This window comes from Apaloderma vittatum, unplaced genomic scaffold, assembly GCF_000703405.1.
Source record: "Apaloderma vittatum isolate BGI_N311 unplaced genomic scaffold, ASM70340v1 scaffold649, whole genome shotgun sequence".
Classification (NCBI taxonomy): Eukaryota; Metazoa; Chordata; class Aves; order Trogoniformes; family Trogonidae; genus Apaloderma; species Apaloderma vittatum.
This window is the reverse complement of record NW_009735538.1, coordinates 11,262-26,788: the sequence shown is the minus strand read 5'-3', so window position 1 is coordinate 26,788 and position 15,527 is coordinate 11,262. Positions and strand designations below refer to the sequence as shown.

The following is a 15,527-nucleotide window of genomic DNA, read 5'->3' as shown; positions in this document are numbered from 1 at the left end:
CAGTGATCCAGCCTGTCCAGATCCCTCTGGATGTCTAAAACATCCCTGAATGTCTATCTTTAGGAATGCGAAGTGCTACCATAATCAGGTCCATAAATTAGTTTCTAGATGACCTCAGCTTTCCTAAAGGTACAAAAGAACAATTTTTTTTTTAATCTGAAAGAAAGGAGTTCAAGATCAGATTATTTGTGCAGCTTCTATTTCAGCTTGAGCTAAAACCACCATGACAGAAGATGGCAGTAGCGATACAGAACAAATATAAAATTAAATTAATAAAATATTAAAAGCTGTGATAAATTTAAGTATATCAATACCATTTTTCAGATTCCATTGGCTGCTTTGGCCTGTTCCTTGTGCTTACTGAAACTGAATGATTAAGAAGCCTAGAAAGAAAAAAATATGCATTTATTCAACAACTTTGCAGTTAAACGTTTTTCTTAGCATATGTTACTTTCTCTGTATAACATTTCCTGCAAATAAAAAGTTTTGAACATTAAGGTGGCATTTTTCATAAAATTAAATTATGTATGTATATACAGATGTGAAATCCAAGCCCAATCCTGCTTCCATTTAAACCAACAATATTGTTTCCACCTCTTGAAATATTTCAAGTTCTGAATTTTAAGGAAGTAAAACTTACAACTCAAACCAAAAAGAAGTCTCCTCTTATTTTTCTCCCTAAGATACATACTATTTCAACTGATCTCACACCTGTGTAAAGTTATGCTGCCTTTAACAGAAAAGGCCCCACTGTTCACTAAAATTAGAAGACATAAGGTAGTCAGCCTAAAGCAGACAAGAAATTCTACGAAGATTGAGCACAAGGCAAGAAGTTACCTGGGTAAGAAACACTGCAAGCACAAAGGAAATGTAGGGGAAAAAGAACAGGTGATAAAAATGGAACAACACGGGCTAAAAACTGAATGGAAAGTCTAATGCTGAAATGAATCAATGGAAATTCCTTTTTTCTAAACAGTGAACAGTCAAAAGCGCCAAAACCTAGAGACACAGAAATGTTTTTTAATCTTGAACAAACAGGTACCAAACATGCACACAAACGAAGATGCTAATAGCTACTGTGGATGCTTAAAGTGTTAAAAAACCCAGAAAGAATCAGTAGCACTTAAACATTTTCAAGTTAAATGTCATGCTAAACAGTAACTTGAATGCATAATTCTGAATTATTGGAGGTAGTAATACTATATTTCAACACTGACTTCATGTGCAGAACTATGATAAAGTATATTTACATCGAATTATATAGAGAACTAGAATGTCTTAAGCATCAGAAAGAATTAGAATAACAACTATTAGATGGAAACAAGTATAACAGTAGACACCTTTTTATATCTCATTATTATTACAAAGGGCAGTATGATCATTAACTCTAAATGGCTGATGATTTTTCAGTCATACTTCTGTGGTTATTATAAATTTGAGCTCAGTAATCTCATTTCTAGTTTAAATCTCTCACTGTGTGAACCTCAATTTAATGGGATTATGAAAAGTTAAGCCTGTAAACCAGCAGAGTTAACAGCACTCAGGCTGCAGCATCTGCTGCTCTCTATGTTTCGTCTCTGGAAACTTGATTTTGAGGGTACATTCCAGAATTAATTTATACTATAGCCTGAAGGAAGTGTTACAAAAAACTACTATTCAGAGCATAGGTTATCAAACCATGTTATTTTAAGATACATTAATTTTTAGAGAGAATCCCCATTTAAATTAGCCTTACGTCTTCAGCTGAAAGCAATGAGAAATCCAGAGACTTTGCAGCAAGGCCTGAGCATTACAACAGAGCATGTTTTTAAAAAAATAGAAATTTGAGTCACTGAAGCAGTTTAATGCAACACTTGCACCAAAACTGACACTATCAGTGTAAATTCAATGACTGTATGTAAAACAAGCCATTTCTTTGCTGAACTCATATTAAATAAGCAAAAACTATTCAAGCTAATTCAAACACACTTTTCACCTATGTTGTTTCTAAGAAATATGTATAGAATTAATGTTTGAGTTCATTTTAAACTAGGTTTATTAGAAATAAAGTATATTTTTATACTTTGTAAAACAAAAACACAAACTCATTTTTGAAAATTCCTGTTTAGAAAGTGAAGACTATTGATGGAGAAGTAACAGCGAGTTCAGTATTTGTCAGGCCAGCAGTTACTAGTCCAGTCAAAGAAATACAAATTTCCTGTTGAAATTCCTGTTTTCTTAAAGAAAAAATGGTGAAGAAAATTAAACTGAATTTACTAAATTTCAGATTAAAGAATTCATGTCAAAAAAAATGTGTTCAGCTGGAAGAGGGAATAAAAAATAAAATTTAAAAAAAAAAAATCAACGTAGCGGTGTTAAACTGTATTCCAGAAAATATAATGCAAAAATGAGTATGCGATATTAAAGCAGAAGTAGATCGTATTCAGAAGTGTGGTGTTAATGGTGCAGGGATTCCAGTAGCTGTTTCCATTCATACTACAACTTATTAAATCAAAAAATTACTTTATTAGTCACATCAATTATTGGGCCAATTACTGATGGTCATATTGAATTGCTAAATAAGAATTTGCATAAGACATCTGTGTTAGTACTGCAATTAAGTTCCTAGTTCTGGTTCCTACATCTCTTCTTATTACTTATACTTTCATATTTTGAGCAAACAATGATTAACAGACACAAAGGAACTGCACGATGGTAATACTATTTTCGAGTTAGCTATCTTTAAAGCATATAAAGTTAGCTATCTATAAAGCATATAAAGACACTGGAAATCTTTTACAGTGAGGAAAAAAAAACTAACGTATTTTTAAACTAATTCAAGAGCAATCTACTGTCTTCACATGTGGCACTGCTTTGTAATCGAAATCTGTTTTCTTAGGTATTTAAACAATTTTAGGAAGTCACTGCTGTCAATGACTTTGATGCAGACCAAAACAGTTTGGTACTAATAAAGATTTATTTGATCTAAGCTATCCTATTTTCTTTTGAAGACCAGGAATATCCTGAGTAAGTTATAGAGTCTGAAATCACTTGATTCATCACCTACATATCTCAACACAGTATACACAGACCATTCCAGACTTCTTGTTACCTGTGAGGTTTGTGTACCTGCAAATGCCTCCCTAACGGCTCTCAAATGCAAAACAAATTGTCACTGTAGTCATGCTAATTTGAAAATGATCACTTTAAAACTAAGATACCTTAAATTTAAAAAAAACCACCACACCCACACTTTTGCCTATACTTGAAGTACTATATATTTTTTTTAAAAAGCATGCCAGAAGTAAGTGAAATAATGCTTCTAGGTTTTGACTTATTTAAGTCTTTTTTGGAGTGTTGCCTAATTAAATATAATCTTAAGATAGTATTTCACCTTAAAGAAAAATAATTGTACTGCAATCTATTTTTGGTAACAAAATATCTTAGATCATCAATTTACTCAATCCCTTTACTCAGTTTTTGTTCCAAAAATGGCCAAAAGTGTTTCTTTTGTCCGCATTTCAACTTTGAAAATCTGAAGCTCTACAAACACTTTATACCTTGATGCACGTCCTGCTGCCCTTGTCCTCTGGAAGAGTTTTTCACTGAATGAAGTTCTATAGCTTAATGGCCTTCGTCTGTATTCATATTTCATGTACATCAAAGCGAAAGGCGGAAGGAAGCAGGACAGGTTGATGAGAGAGGACAGGGAGGTCATTAGCATAGCAAGCAAAAAGAAAGAAGACTGCATAATATTTTTCAAAAAGGCACACTGAACACACAGAAATATAATTAGCAAGCAATTATTCTGTCTTGCACACTTTTCTGAGGATCGAGCATATTGTCCACAAACAAACACAGAAATATCTTCAATTAAACTTCTAAATACTATACGTATTCCTGTTTATGGCAAGAAATTATAAACTCATAAAACTATGGATTCAAAATCAGGACTAAATTTTGTAATTAGATGTGGTTTTGCCATCGTTTACTTGAAGATACATAAGTAAGCTTCAAAATAAGTAGTAAACTAAGCAGTAAAAATTAACTGTTAAGACTGCATAGGTCTGAACAATTCAAGAGCAAAGCAGAACCGTTAGCAAGATCACCTCACTAAGATACATTATACAACAATTAAAATTTAAATTGTAGTACTTCAGAAGAGGAGTGGCTTGGTATTTCAAACAATTAGATGTTTAGGAAATTTTAAAACTTAAAGATCCACATGCAGTGTAGACCGTGACCATGCAAGATCTACAATAACCATCATATAAAAACTAATATAAGAAAAATACAATTATCTCTTTATTAATAAATACGTACAAGAAAATTTAGCATTCTTATTTTTTTTAAATACTCTATGTAAAAAGAATGTATTAGTATTAAGATTTCATTCTTATTTTTCCTTTCCGAATGTGAACAATGAATTCTTAAATACATTATATGGAGTCTTAAGTAAAACCTATTTTTCTTTTACACACAAGACACAGCACTGCTATCATGTTTAACTAACATAAAACACTTATGATTTTTTTTTAAAGCTCTGCAGTTCACAGAAGCAGGTCATCAACTTCTCAACTTCACTACCTTTAAAGAAAAACAGCAGTGCAGAATCTCATAATTACAGAGAAATTGAGAAGAAACACAACCAGTATTTAAGTTGGTATGCATTTACATCCATTACTGTGGGATAATGAATGACTGTAATGAACTACTTTAGTTAGTGAACCACAATTTAATGAATTAATCACAACTTTTATATTTCAGGAAAGATCTTACTCTGCCAAAGTTCCTCACTGGTTATTTGCCTGCTTGGTGAAGGAACCAGAGGTTTATCCTAGTCTGTCCACATCCTGTTCAACTCCAGGTACTCTCCCCTTGTTCTTCGTTTTACACAGTTAGCTTGTTCTATTACATTCCTTTAATCTGCTGCTTGTTCTACAGCTCCTTTTCAAGAACAATTCTGTTACGATGCCCAATGTGAAGTGCAGAAACTCAGGTAGTTCATCAGTACGAACTTACACTGTTCAAACTATTTATCTTTCTATATAACATATATATGCTCTGTCATTTGACAGAATAGTATATGAACAAATCGCGCCTTTGGTCCATAAGAAATTTCTATTTTGCATCAGACTGAATGGAGGAAGTATCACCTAAATTATCTCACATTTGAGTAAAAATAACCTGTCAAAAACCAACTGTAAGCAGGTTCCAGAACTCATACAAACGAAGACCAAGTCATTTTAACGTGTTACCAATAGCCTACTTACATGACCATTAACCATGCCTAATTCAATATGCTGCTTTGGAAAAAAAAGTGTAAAAAAAGTTAACATACAACAAACCAGGAAGTCAAGAGACTTTCAACATATCTCTTCCTCTCCATGGCAGGTACAGCACTGCTTTTCTAGACAGCAATTTTGTGAAAAGCAGCACAGGACAGATGTCTTGAAAGAGTCTGTCACTTTAATAGTCTGACAAAACTGTTCTCAAAATGATAAGGCATCAAGAGTTTTTGGTTATAGCAGGATAAAGAACAGTTAAAAAAAGAGTTATGTTAACTAATATCGTTATACCTGTGCTTTTGTTCCTGCTGCAGTAACTGAGCCGCTATTTTTCTCAAGTCAGTCACTTCTTTGAGTTCATCATCATCTTCAGCCAGCAGCCGTTCTTTCTGAAGTCTGAAAAATTAAAAATTACTAACTTGCCTGAATTCACTAAAGCAAGACACAAATGGCTACATTTTTGGACAATAACAAAGCTTATTTTAATTTTATATTTTAATATTAGCTTATTTTCTGCCAGTTAGCTCAGTCGGTTAGAGCATGGTGCTGGTAACAGCAAGGCCGCGGGTTGGATCCCCGTTTGGTCCCCATGTGTTGCCTGGTCTAGTTGAGGGGCCTCCCTGCCTATGACAGGGAGGTTGGATTAAATGATCTCTGAGGTCCCTTCCAGCCTAGGCCATTCTATGATTCTGTCCAAGATGCAGCACTCTGTCTTCACTATGAGAGTATTTTCCTCCATATGCAAGGAGCTTAAAACAAAACCACCCTCACCCCTCACTGTAAGCAAAATCTTCCCAAAAGCCAGATCAAAACTTACCTTTTTTCAGCTCCCCAGTCCTCACACTGTTCTATTTTCTGCGATTTCTCAGAATGTTTTCCTCGTTCCTTACACAGATGGAAAAATAACCTTAAGACTTGAATTTTTTTTAAACAAATGAAACACACACTGAAAAAAAAAAAAAAACATCAAAAGCCTACTGAACAGTTTTTATTTTGTCAAGCTACCTTGATATAAGACAGCAATGGTCCAATGTGTACATCTCCTTGCTCAGGAACAGCTCCCTCTTCTGCATTTGGATCAATGTAGTCATACACCTCCTGGTCTAATTAGGATTGATGAAGAATGAAAAAGACGTTATTAAACTGTTCTCTCAATCAAATGTTATTCATGAGAGACATAAGCACTCATGAAAAATGTCAGATAAAGATTAAACAATGAAATCATGTCTCCTTGAGCTATAAATAATCTTTTTTCTTTCTTTCTGGCCTTGTCTATTTGCAATTTTTACACTGTTTTCTGAAAATACAATGCCAACATGTGATCATACAATTTTGTGCAATTTTTCTTAGATTATCTGAGCAAATGTATTTTTTGCCTAAAATGAGATTCATAATAGATCATTACCTTTCTGTGGATCAAGTTTATTTCCCATTACATGATTGTCATTCCTTAATGTCTGTTCCCTTGTTGATTCTGATACCTGGGAGTGAAGGCTGATTGTATCATCATCAGACGGCTGCAAAGACAATCACATTTAATACGGAAGTTATATATAAATTAAATTGCATTACTATATGATTTGCTAAGAACTCACAAATTATAGCGCAACTGACCCTATAATGAGGGATGGCTCCTAGAACAAAAAAAACAAGATCAAATCAGGTGGGGTTTTGTTGTGGGTGGATGTCTCTTTGCAAGGGAATGAAAGGGATTTAAAAGAATAATAGTTTAAGAAATGTCAGACAACTGTTCAGTATACAACCTAATGTTGAAATACAGATTTTGTTCAAAGAGGTCCAGTCTGTGCAGTCAGTGGGTTAAGAAAATAGTACTTAGGTACTTTCTTATCTGCAACCAACCACTTTGACTCTTGTTAGACCACTGGAGTAAAAAAAATAAATAATAGTAATTAAAAAAAAATATCAGTTTACTACTTGTAATAATTTGGAATTTTCTTTAGGAAAAAAAACAAGCCAAAAACATGCAATAAAAAACACCACAGAACCAAAAAAAAAAACCCCAAACACACACACCAAAAAAAGCCCCAAACCCTGACTAGTAATACTCCTTGTTCTACAGTTTCCTAACGCTGCTGCTCACTAGCAATCACTGCAGTTGTAATAATTCTCTTTAAGTTTTAAAAGTCTTGAGTTCTACCCTATTCAGCTTTGACATTATTGTTACTAATCATAGCTCCTTAATCTAGATTTCTACAAATACACAGGTAACTTGCAGGAATTTTTGCTCATCACTTTTAACCTAGCAGAACATCCCTAAGTTTACTAAAAGTTAAACAACGAGGATTATTAACGTACACAACACTCAAGTTTAGTCCAGATAAACTTTCATTTTTCTTAAGCACATTCAACTCTTTAGTAAGAAAAGAAAGTTTCAATTACATTGTCCATTGTGTAAAAAGTTATTATGTACTTCATATTAAAAGATCCAAACAATTCCTTAGGTCAGAATTCAGATTTAAATGTATGAAATCTGGACTGGAATGAGCCTTAAACAGAAGAGTCAAAGCACTGTGTAAATGATTCGTCTGATATTGGCAGTCTAATGGTTTAAACTCAACTATACAGATACTCAGAAAACGTTAAAGGTAACTTCATCAAGTATTTCTCAAGCGATACAAAATACACAGGAAATTAGAATTCTATAAACCAGAAATTACACAAATTCAACAGTGAAAAATCACTCACTTCTGTTGTGGACAATCTTTTATCCCCATTATCACTTCCGATGCCGGAGTCTGGTCCATGATTTTTATTGGGATAAAAGTCCTCCATGCTACATTAAGAAAAACAACACAATCACACACAGAGGAATGAAAGAAACAGTAGTTTAACTTCTGTAAAAGAGAATAAACACCCTTTGAAAAGTACATTCTCTATACTCGTCTACAGTTGCTGATACAGAATTTTTGTGCAAGTGCAGAGAAAAATATTTTAATTTCACAGATTCTCTCTCTCCTACAAGAGCTGTTCAAGACAAAAGTATAAAAGCAAACTTAAGGTGGAAACAGCCAATTACAGTTCTCTATCTATACACTTTTAGAAATGCAGCTCCTTGAATTCTACTGGCAGACATGGTTTTTTACTAGTAGCAAACATACACTCCATTAATCGACTGTCATATTATAATGGTTTAACCCTTCCTGAACATTTATAAGCTAAATTTACGTTCTTTGAAGACATAAAATTGGCAGCACCGGCAGGATGTGTCTTTCAGTTGTGCACTGGAGCTTGATTGAACAAATTCTTACTACAATAAATATGATGTACAGTGGTAATACCCATGACCTTGTTCTTCTGCAATACATTTTAGTTGCAGGTGAAGGCTGCAGACCACAGCTTTTAGGAGCACTGAGAAATGATCTACAGGCACTGTGGACTAATTCCCTACAGCACAGTTGCTTGAGACCAAGACCATAGATTGACTCTAATGGTCCGGATGGTTCTGTGTAAGCTTTATTCATAACTTTCATATTTCCTTTGGCCTTGAACACAGAGAGGCAAAAGTTGCAAGTGACATGTTAAGTGACATGGTTTTCAATGACAAGTCAACTGATGATAAAAGGAAATACTGTTGTATTTTCTAAGCACTCAAGACTGCAGTCTAACAAAACATTCTGCACTTTTCGACCCCGACTAACCTAATAAAAACATCCATCGTACTTCACTGATGATTAGGTTAGGTTCCCTTAATATATCTGTGAGAAACAGACTTGACTTTCCATCCAATAGACCAACTCTATATTCAAGACATTTATGGGAACTGCTCATCTATTATTTTGACATATCTATTTGGGAAATAAATAGCCAAGTTTTCCAATAAATACATTTAAAATATATCTGTGTTCTGATTTCCAAATCTTTAGCAAGTTCAAAAAAAAATTTTCATAGCAACTCAGATGAGCCAATTAAGCTTTTTTAATACTATGACTCCTAAGAAAAGAACAGTTAAAGTATTGAAATTACAGCTATTATCTGTAATAAACAGATCCCTTAACAGTAAATCCCAAAGTCAAATAAACCAAAAAACCCACTACCCACCTGTCTGTAAGCGGCTGGGAAGGAATTCGTTTACCTAATGATGGAAGATCCAAAGAATCCGGTTTTTTATCTATTCTGAGGCACGCTTGAATGCTGAGGAATTTAAATATATGTACTTTACCCTTTAAACATATCTGTTGGGAAACAACAAAAATGTAATTCCTTAGCACGTCTTTTGACCTTGCACCCTGACGAATACTTTCTACACGGAGTTTGAACCCGCAATTTCCCACTAGAAGAAATACAGCTAAAAAAAAAAAAAAAACCAAAACCTGATCGGTGTATAACTTGGAACAGTTTCCCCTTTCTTAAGGGCCTAATGAAACTTTCTGAACTAGAACGCTGTAATACTAACCTGTGCTGGTGGTATCTGCATTGGATTGTTATCCAAAACTATAACTTGTAAGTGACGTAACTTCCTGTAACAAATTGGAATTTCTGTAATTTTATTACAAGAAAAATCCAGCTTCACCAAGGGAAGGTCTCCTAATTCTGCATTGGGGGAAACAAAAGAAAAGAATCAGAGATCTTCTCACACTTTACCTAATTTACCTCCACCAAAGAAATTAAGACTAGTAGCTTACCATCTGGCAGCATATGGAGATTATTTCTTCTCATGTTCAACTCTCTAAGTGACTGTAATTTTCCTATCTGCTGGGGAAGAACCTGAAGTTCATTGCAACTGATATCCTAAGAAAGATGAAATTAAGACATTGACTGAGCATCTTAAATGAAATCAAGCAACAAAAAATAAATAAATAAATCAAATCCTGCTATCAAAATTACTATAAAGCATACGACTACTAAAAAACAAAACAAAACAAAAAAAAACACAACCAAAACCCAACAACAATCAATCTGGATTTTTCCAAAATGGAAAGAAGTACCATAATAGATCTCACTGTTTCTTAAGTATTTAGTGATTCGCATTTCAGAAGCTCAATTCAAAATTTCATTAATAATGAAAGACTGGTTTTAAGATCAAAACTGAAGCCTAGGGATCAGAAGTTCCTGGTGTAGTTCCCGTATCAGTTGAAAACTCCTTGGCTGGCAAACTGATTTGCCTTCTTTTATAAAATTTATTCTTCCTTAAAAAACCTTGAAACAATGCATGCAAGTAAAACTTCACAAACAGCAATAGCAGGCTCATCAACTTTTTGGATACAAGCACTAGAGGGTGACAAAGCCGCACCAAGTGAACACAGGCTACAGTTATTTCTGCCACTAATTTAACATTCATGTAGTCCAGAGTGAGTCAGCAATCACACTGATCTAAGACTGTTTCTAACGGGTTTTTTATTTCCAATTCAATAAAACTGACTTTAGAGTAGCTTGCTAGATTAGGTAACAATGATAGATACCTAACCCAATGATCAACTGGCAGCTGATTTTAAAGGCAAACTGAGTCAGTAACGAGAGGCCAGATGAAAGCAGCCTCCCTCTCCACTACGCTTTCCCCGAGCCCCAGCTTCAGCACTGCTCATCAGTTTTAGCAACCTCAACACCTGCACACAGATGGATGCTTGGAGAGCACAGGTTGCTTGAGATAAACTCTTGTTTCTATTTAAAGTTAGTCTCTCTCCACATCACCAAATTTAAGATGGGATTCACTTCCTCAAAGTATGTTTCTAGCACATGGTTTAGTTGTGAACTTTTATTTTTAATGTATATGTGTCTTTCAAGGTCCCTTCCAATCCCTAACGTTCTGTGCTTCTGTATGACATATTACTTATGTTCTAAACAGGTAGAACACAGGTACTGGAATGAAACTCTCTAGTATGTCCATCTGTACCATGAAGCACACATTCTAGGTTTGACAATTTTGAAATGTAAGACAAAAATATCACAACTACAATTCTGAAGAACATTCAGGTCCCATAAACAATAGCAGCGATTGCACCTTGAAATCTTATGACATCAAAGTGAACATAAAGCATTTCTCACCAAAGAGGACACTAGAAACTCTCACAGTCATTCAGAAAATCTCTGACAACAATAACAACACCAAGGTTGTGGGCTCGATTCCCGCTCAGTCCCCATGTGCTGCCTGATCTAGTCGAGAGGCGTCCCTACCCATGGCAGGGAGGTTGGATTAAAACGATCTCTGAGGTCCCTTCCAGCCTAGGCCATTCTATGATTCTATGATTACACGTAAATTAAAAAAAAAGAATCTTGGTTTATAGCTCAGACATTAGGTTGTATTAAAAGAAATCTCCAGGTCATTTACAGTTACTCTGTAAACAGGATGAGGATTGCTTGCAATGATCAAAGAAATCACATATACTGGGGAAAAAAAATAAATTTAAAAAAAAAAATCAGACCTAGTCCAAGCGCCAAGTAAGTGAATAATTGTGCACAGATCTCCAAAACACAAGCTTAACATAAAGTAATGATCAGAAAAATTCCAGAATATTACGAAATACAGAGAAAGTAATGGATGATAAAACACAAACCTTTAATATCCCATAGGATAAAATCATGTTGCACAGAGAACTAAATTGTGAATATCACACATCATTCTGTTCACCTTAATCAAAATAAAGGAATAGCAGAAATGGGAGGAAAAAGAAGAAATGCCAAACAAAACCAAAACAATGGCATAACTGTGTAAGAGTAGACAGCAGAGAGATTAAATCCTCAACTAAAAATAAAGTTCCTGATAACATGTAAGAAAAATCCATAAAATTGTAGAATTAAGGTCAATAAAAAAAGAAATTACTATTTGTAACAATACATAAGATAGGGAATGAAATTAAATTATCTGAAGAGCACTCTTATTTATGAGCCTCTTAAGCTTTAGTTGGCCCAACATAGTGACTTGTGTTTAACCTGATTTTTGAAACACTGCATTACACCAATAATTTGAGCTCAAAAAATAAGAAAATACAGTAAATGAATTTACATTTTATAGCTCTACAATTAAAAAAATATTAATTTATCTTTTTATTATACTGTAAATACACTGCTTATAGTTTAAGTTTACTTAATACAGTAGTTCACAATTGTACTTACCAACTCCATTAGATCTCTCAACTTCCCAATTTCTTCTGGAATGGAGACCAGCTTATTATTACTGACAACCAGAACTTTAAGTGGAAGATCAAACAGGTATTTTGGCAATGTTGATAAAAGATTTCGACTTCAAAGAAAGAAAAATGAAAAAGCAAGGCTAGATTATAATCTTCTTTTTAAGCCTGAATGAGAGTCTGAGATACAGTGTATTAGTTTTCTCCTGTTCCAGAAGATGTTCTCCCTCTACTACAATCTCCACCATAAATTCCTTACTAGATAAAGTCTCTCTCAGGTGAATTTTATGTCCCCATCTCACTTGGTGAAATGAGTACGTACTACATATCTCAGTCTAATACTAAAACATACAGACAAATCTTTTTAAAAAAGCAATTTATTTAATCTTCACTTTTACCTTACTTTCTAGTATCTTCAGAAGGATCACCTGATCTGACAATATAAATTTCATATTCTCAGCAAACCAGAACTTCATACAAGGCCATGGCTTCTTGCATCATGTGGTCATGTCACCCCTGAGCCAAAAAGCCCTTAGCATTTATTTATGACTTGGCTTTCATTAAAATTTACTTCTTTTGTATATATTGTTTTCCAACTGCATACACATATATCTGCTCTGTATACAAGAAACATACTGTTACCAACAAGTTTATTTAAATCCATATTGGAAAAACTACCAACTGCAGACTGTAACTGCCAGAAATATATAGTTTTTCTAATAAGTTATTTAGACATTTAAAAAAGCCAGTGAAAGCCAGCTTGTTCAGATGTGGTATGAAAGTAATTCCACATATAAAAATAAAATAAATAAAAATCAGTAATTGCTGTTACTTTAGGTAGAATTATGTGGAGGTCGTTTCTATTTTGGAAAAACACCCAGAAAATTTCAGTGTTGACATTTGTGTTCACACTACATTAAAAAAAACACCAGAATTTTTACTGTTTAATTGATGTGTATCAGAGCACATTTCCATATTAAAAAAAAAAAGCTTTTTACATTATTTCTCTCCATAACTACACTGTACAAGACTGCAAACCCAGTAAAAATATACCTATGTCCTTGAAACATTTCAGCTTCAAAGAAGTCCTGCACTTTTAAACCATAAAATGAAAGAGAACTTCAATCAGTATCTTCTGTAAAAGTAATGTATTCATTCTGTTATTTCTAAGCAAACACTACAAATAAGTTTTTGATGTAGGCATGCATAAGTCTTATGTTGTATTTCAGGAAGATTTTCACATATAGCAGACTTTTTTGGTGGAGAGCATGACAAGCAAAAATATAATGTGGAAGTAAGCTTATTTTAATTGTTTATTAAAATGTGACAATGAAACTGTCATTCCCTGCATCATTTAAATTTTCCTTTTTTTTTTCTTTTTTAAAGAGTTGCCTACTTTGCTATGAATTGCACAATATCTTTCTTCAGTCAACTGAATACAAAATTAGAATTTGAGATCATATGGTTTTCTTCTGTAATAAAATATTGAAACTAGGAGGCCAGGATTTTAGCCAGTTTTTCAGCTACTATAATGTCTGTGTGATCACGCATTGCAAAAACAGTCCTCAGACATTAGCACAAAAATGAAGATAAAGCACAGAAAGGCAAATGATGACTAGAAGAGTAGACTCTTGAAATAACATGCAACACCCTGTTAGAACTACACACTGCTTTATTTCTCTGAAAAGAATTGTATTCAGCACCTCAATTACCATCAGAGAAATGGGCTGTTGCTGCTCTGTGAAGAAAGTCAGATCAAATTTATTTCAGTAAACACTGCAGTTTGATCATTAACCCTCTTTAGAACTTCCACAGAAAAGACAACTCTTAAATGATCACTTTAAAAACTTGATACTTGCAGATTTCAAGACATAGGGGTTCTTTAGGTTTGGTGGTGCTTGGTTGTTTGTTGTTTTGGTTTGGTTTTGGTTTGCATTTTTTGTTGGTTTTGTTTGTGTTTTGTTGGTTTTTCTTTACTTTTTTCTTTCGCAAGGTTCAATTCACTTTTTTTGTTTTCCAACATAAATTCTGGAGTCAAATCCCACATGTTAAATAGCCCTCAGCTGAGATGACTGGTTTGGACTTGATGTAGTCAATATAAGAAACAAGGAATATTACGGGAAACAGGGTCTCATCTCTTTTTGGAATGGTTCTGGATTCCATTTCCTTCCAGAGCTCACACCCATCTTCTGCTCTTCTGAGAAGGTCTACCATATGTTTTCCAAGTTTAAGAACAGCAACACAGCAATGGATGTAAACGTGCAAAATGAGTAGGGCCTCCTGCTCAAGAGTTGTAATTTTCTTTACACAGGTAGTTTCTAAGTTTTGTCTGCGTAACATTAAAAAAGGAGAAATCTCTGAAAACTCTTCTTCTGCTCAGCTACCATAGTTTACTAACTGAAATTTTGTAATACAGTCAATTCCTTCCCACAGAAGAAGCAAACACTGCTGGCGCAACAGCAAGGGTAAGGCAAAAAATACAATAATTGTATCTATCTGGACTAAAATGAGAATACAAGGGCATTAAATGACCTGATGAAGTAGAATGCCACCTCTCCAATGAGGTAAGTTATAGAAAGACCAGAAGTAACAGTCATTACTTACCTAATATTAAGGTAGGTAAGCATTTGCAGGTTTTTAATAGACTCTGGAATGGATTTGATGCAGTTGTGATACAAATTTAAAGTTTCCAGTGGTGCAAACAGCCAGATATCAGGAGGAATCTCAGTAAACCTGTTCTTTGAAAGATCTAGAAGCAAAAGAAAACAAGAAAAAGCCTGTTTCAGTCAAAAATTTCCCTGCAGTAAGAGGAGATAAAAGTACCCACTGTTATTCTTGTCATGCTCCTAAAAATTAAGGTGTTGCAAGAAGTGTAAAATAATTCATTTTTACCAGATGCTACTGCATATGATTAATACACAAAAGAGACTTAAAATACCAAAAGACTACTGTTTGATATGCAATTGTAACAGAAAATATAAAAGTGACTGGAATTAAAAAAAATATATTAACTACTACAGAATTAAGAATATTTAAAATGTAATTGAATATAAATTATGATTGTCTCTATGTGTCTTTGTCCTGTACAACTGTTGGGGTTTTTCCTCCAATTCTAGACACAACAATAAGTCAAGATACAAACACAGTAAACAATTTTCCTGTTCGAGGGGTACAT

The 15,527-nt window shown here is 34.0% G+C and overlaps 1 protein-coding gene across 1 annotated transcript; it reads right to left on the bottom strand.

The window, feature by feature from the left end:
* Nucleotides 1-314: 314 nt before the first annotated feature.
* On the bottom strand, nucleotides 315-15,101 carry LRCH2 (leucine-rich repeats and calponin homology (CH) domain containing 2; the record flags this gene model as incomplete). The annotated part of the gene is made up of 11 exons (XM_009876601.1): nucleotides 315-383; nucleotides 5,559-5,663; nucleotides 6,085-6,152; nucleotides 6,273-6,370; nucleotides 6,673-6,784; nucleotides 7,974-8,061; nucleotides 9,327-9,460; nucleotides 9,682-9,818; nucleotides 9,911-10,016; nucleotides 12,339-12,465; nucleotides 14,957-15,101. Coding segments are annotated over 11 exons (1,189 nt in total), but the record flags the coding sequence as incomplete, so codon positions are not given.
* Between the last annotated feature and the right edge of the window lie 426 nt (nucleotides 15,102-15,527).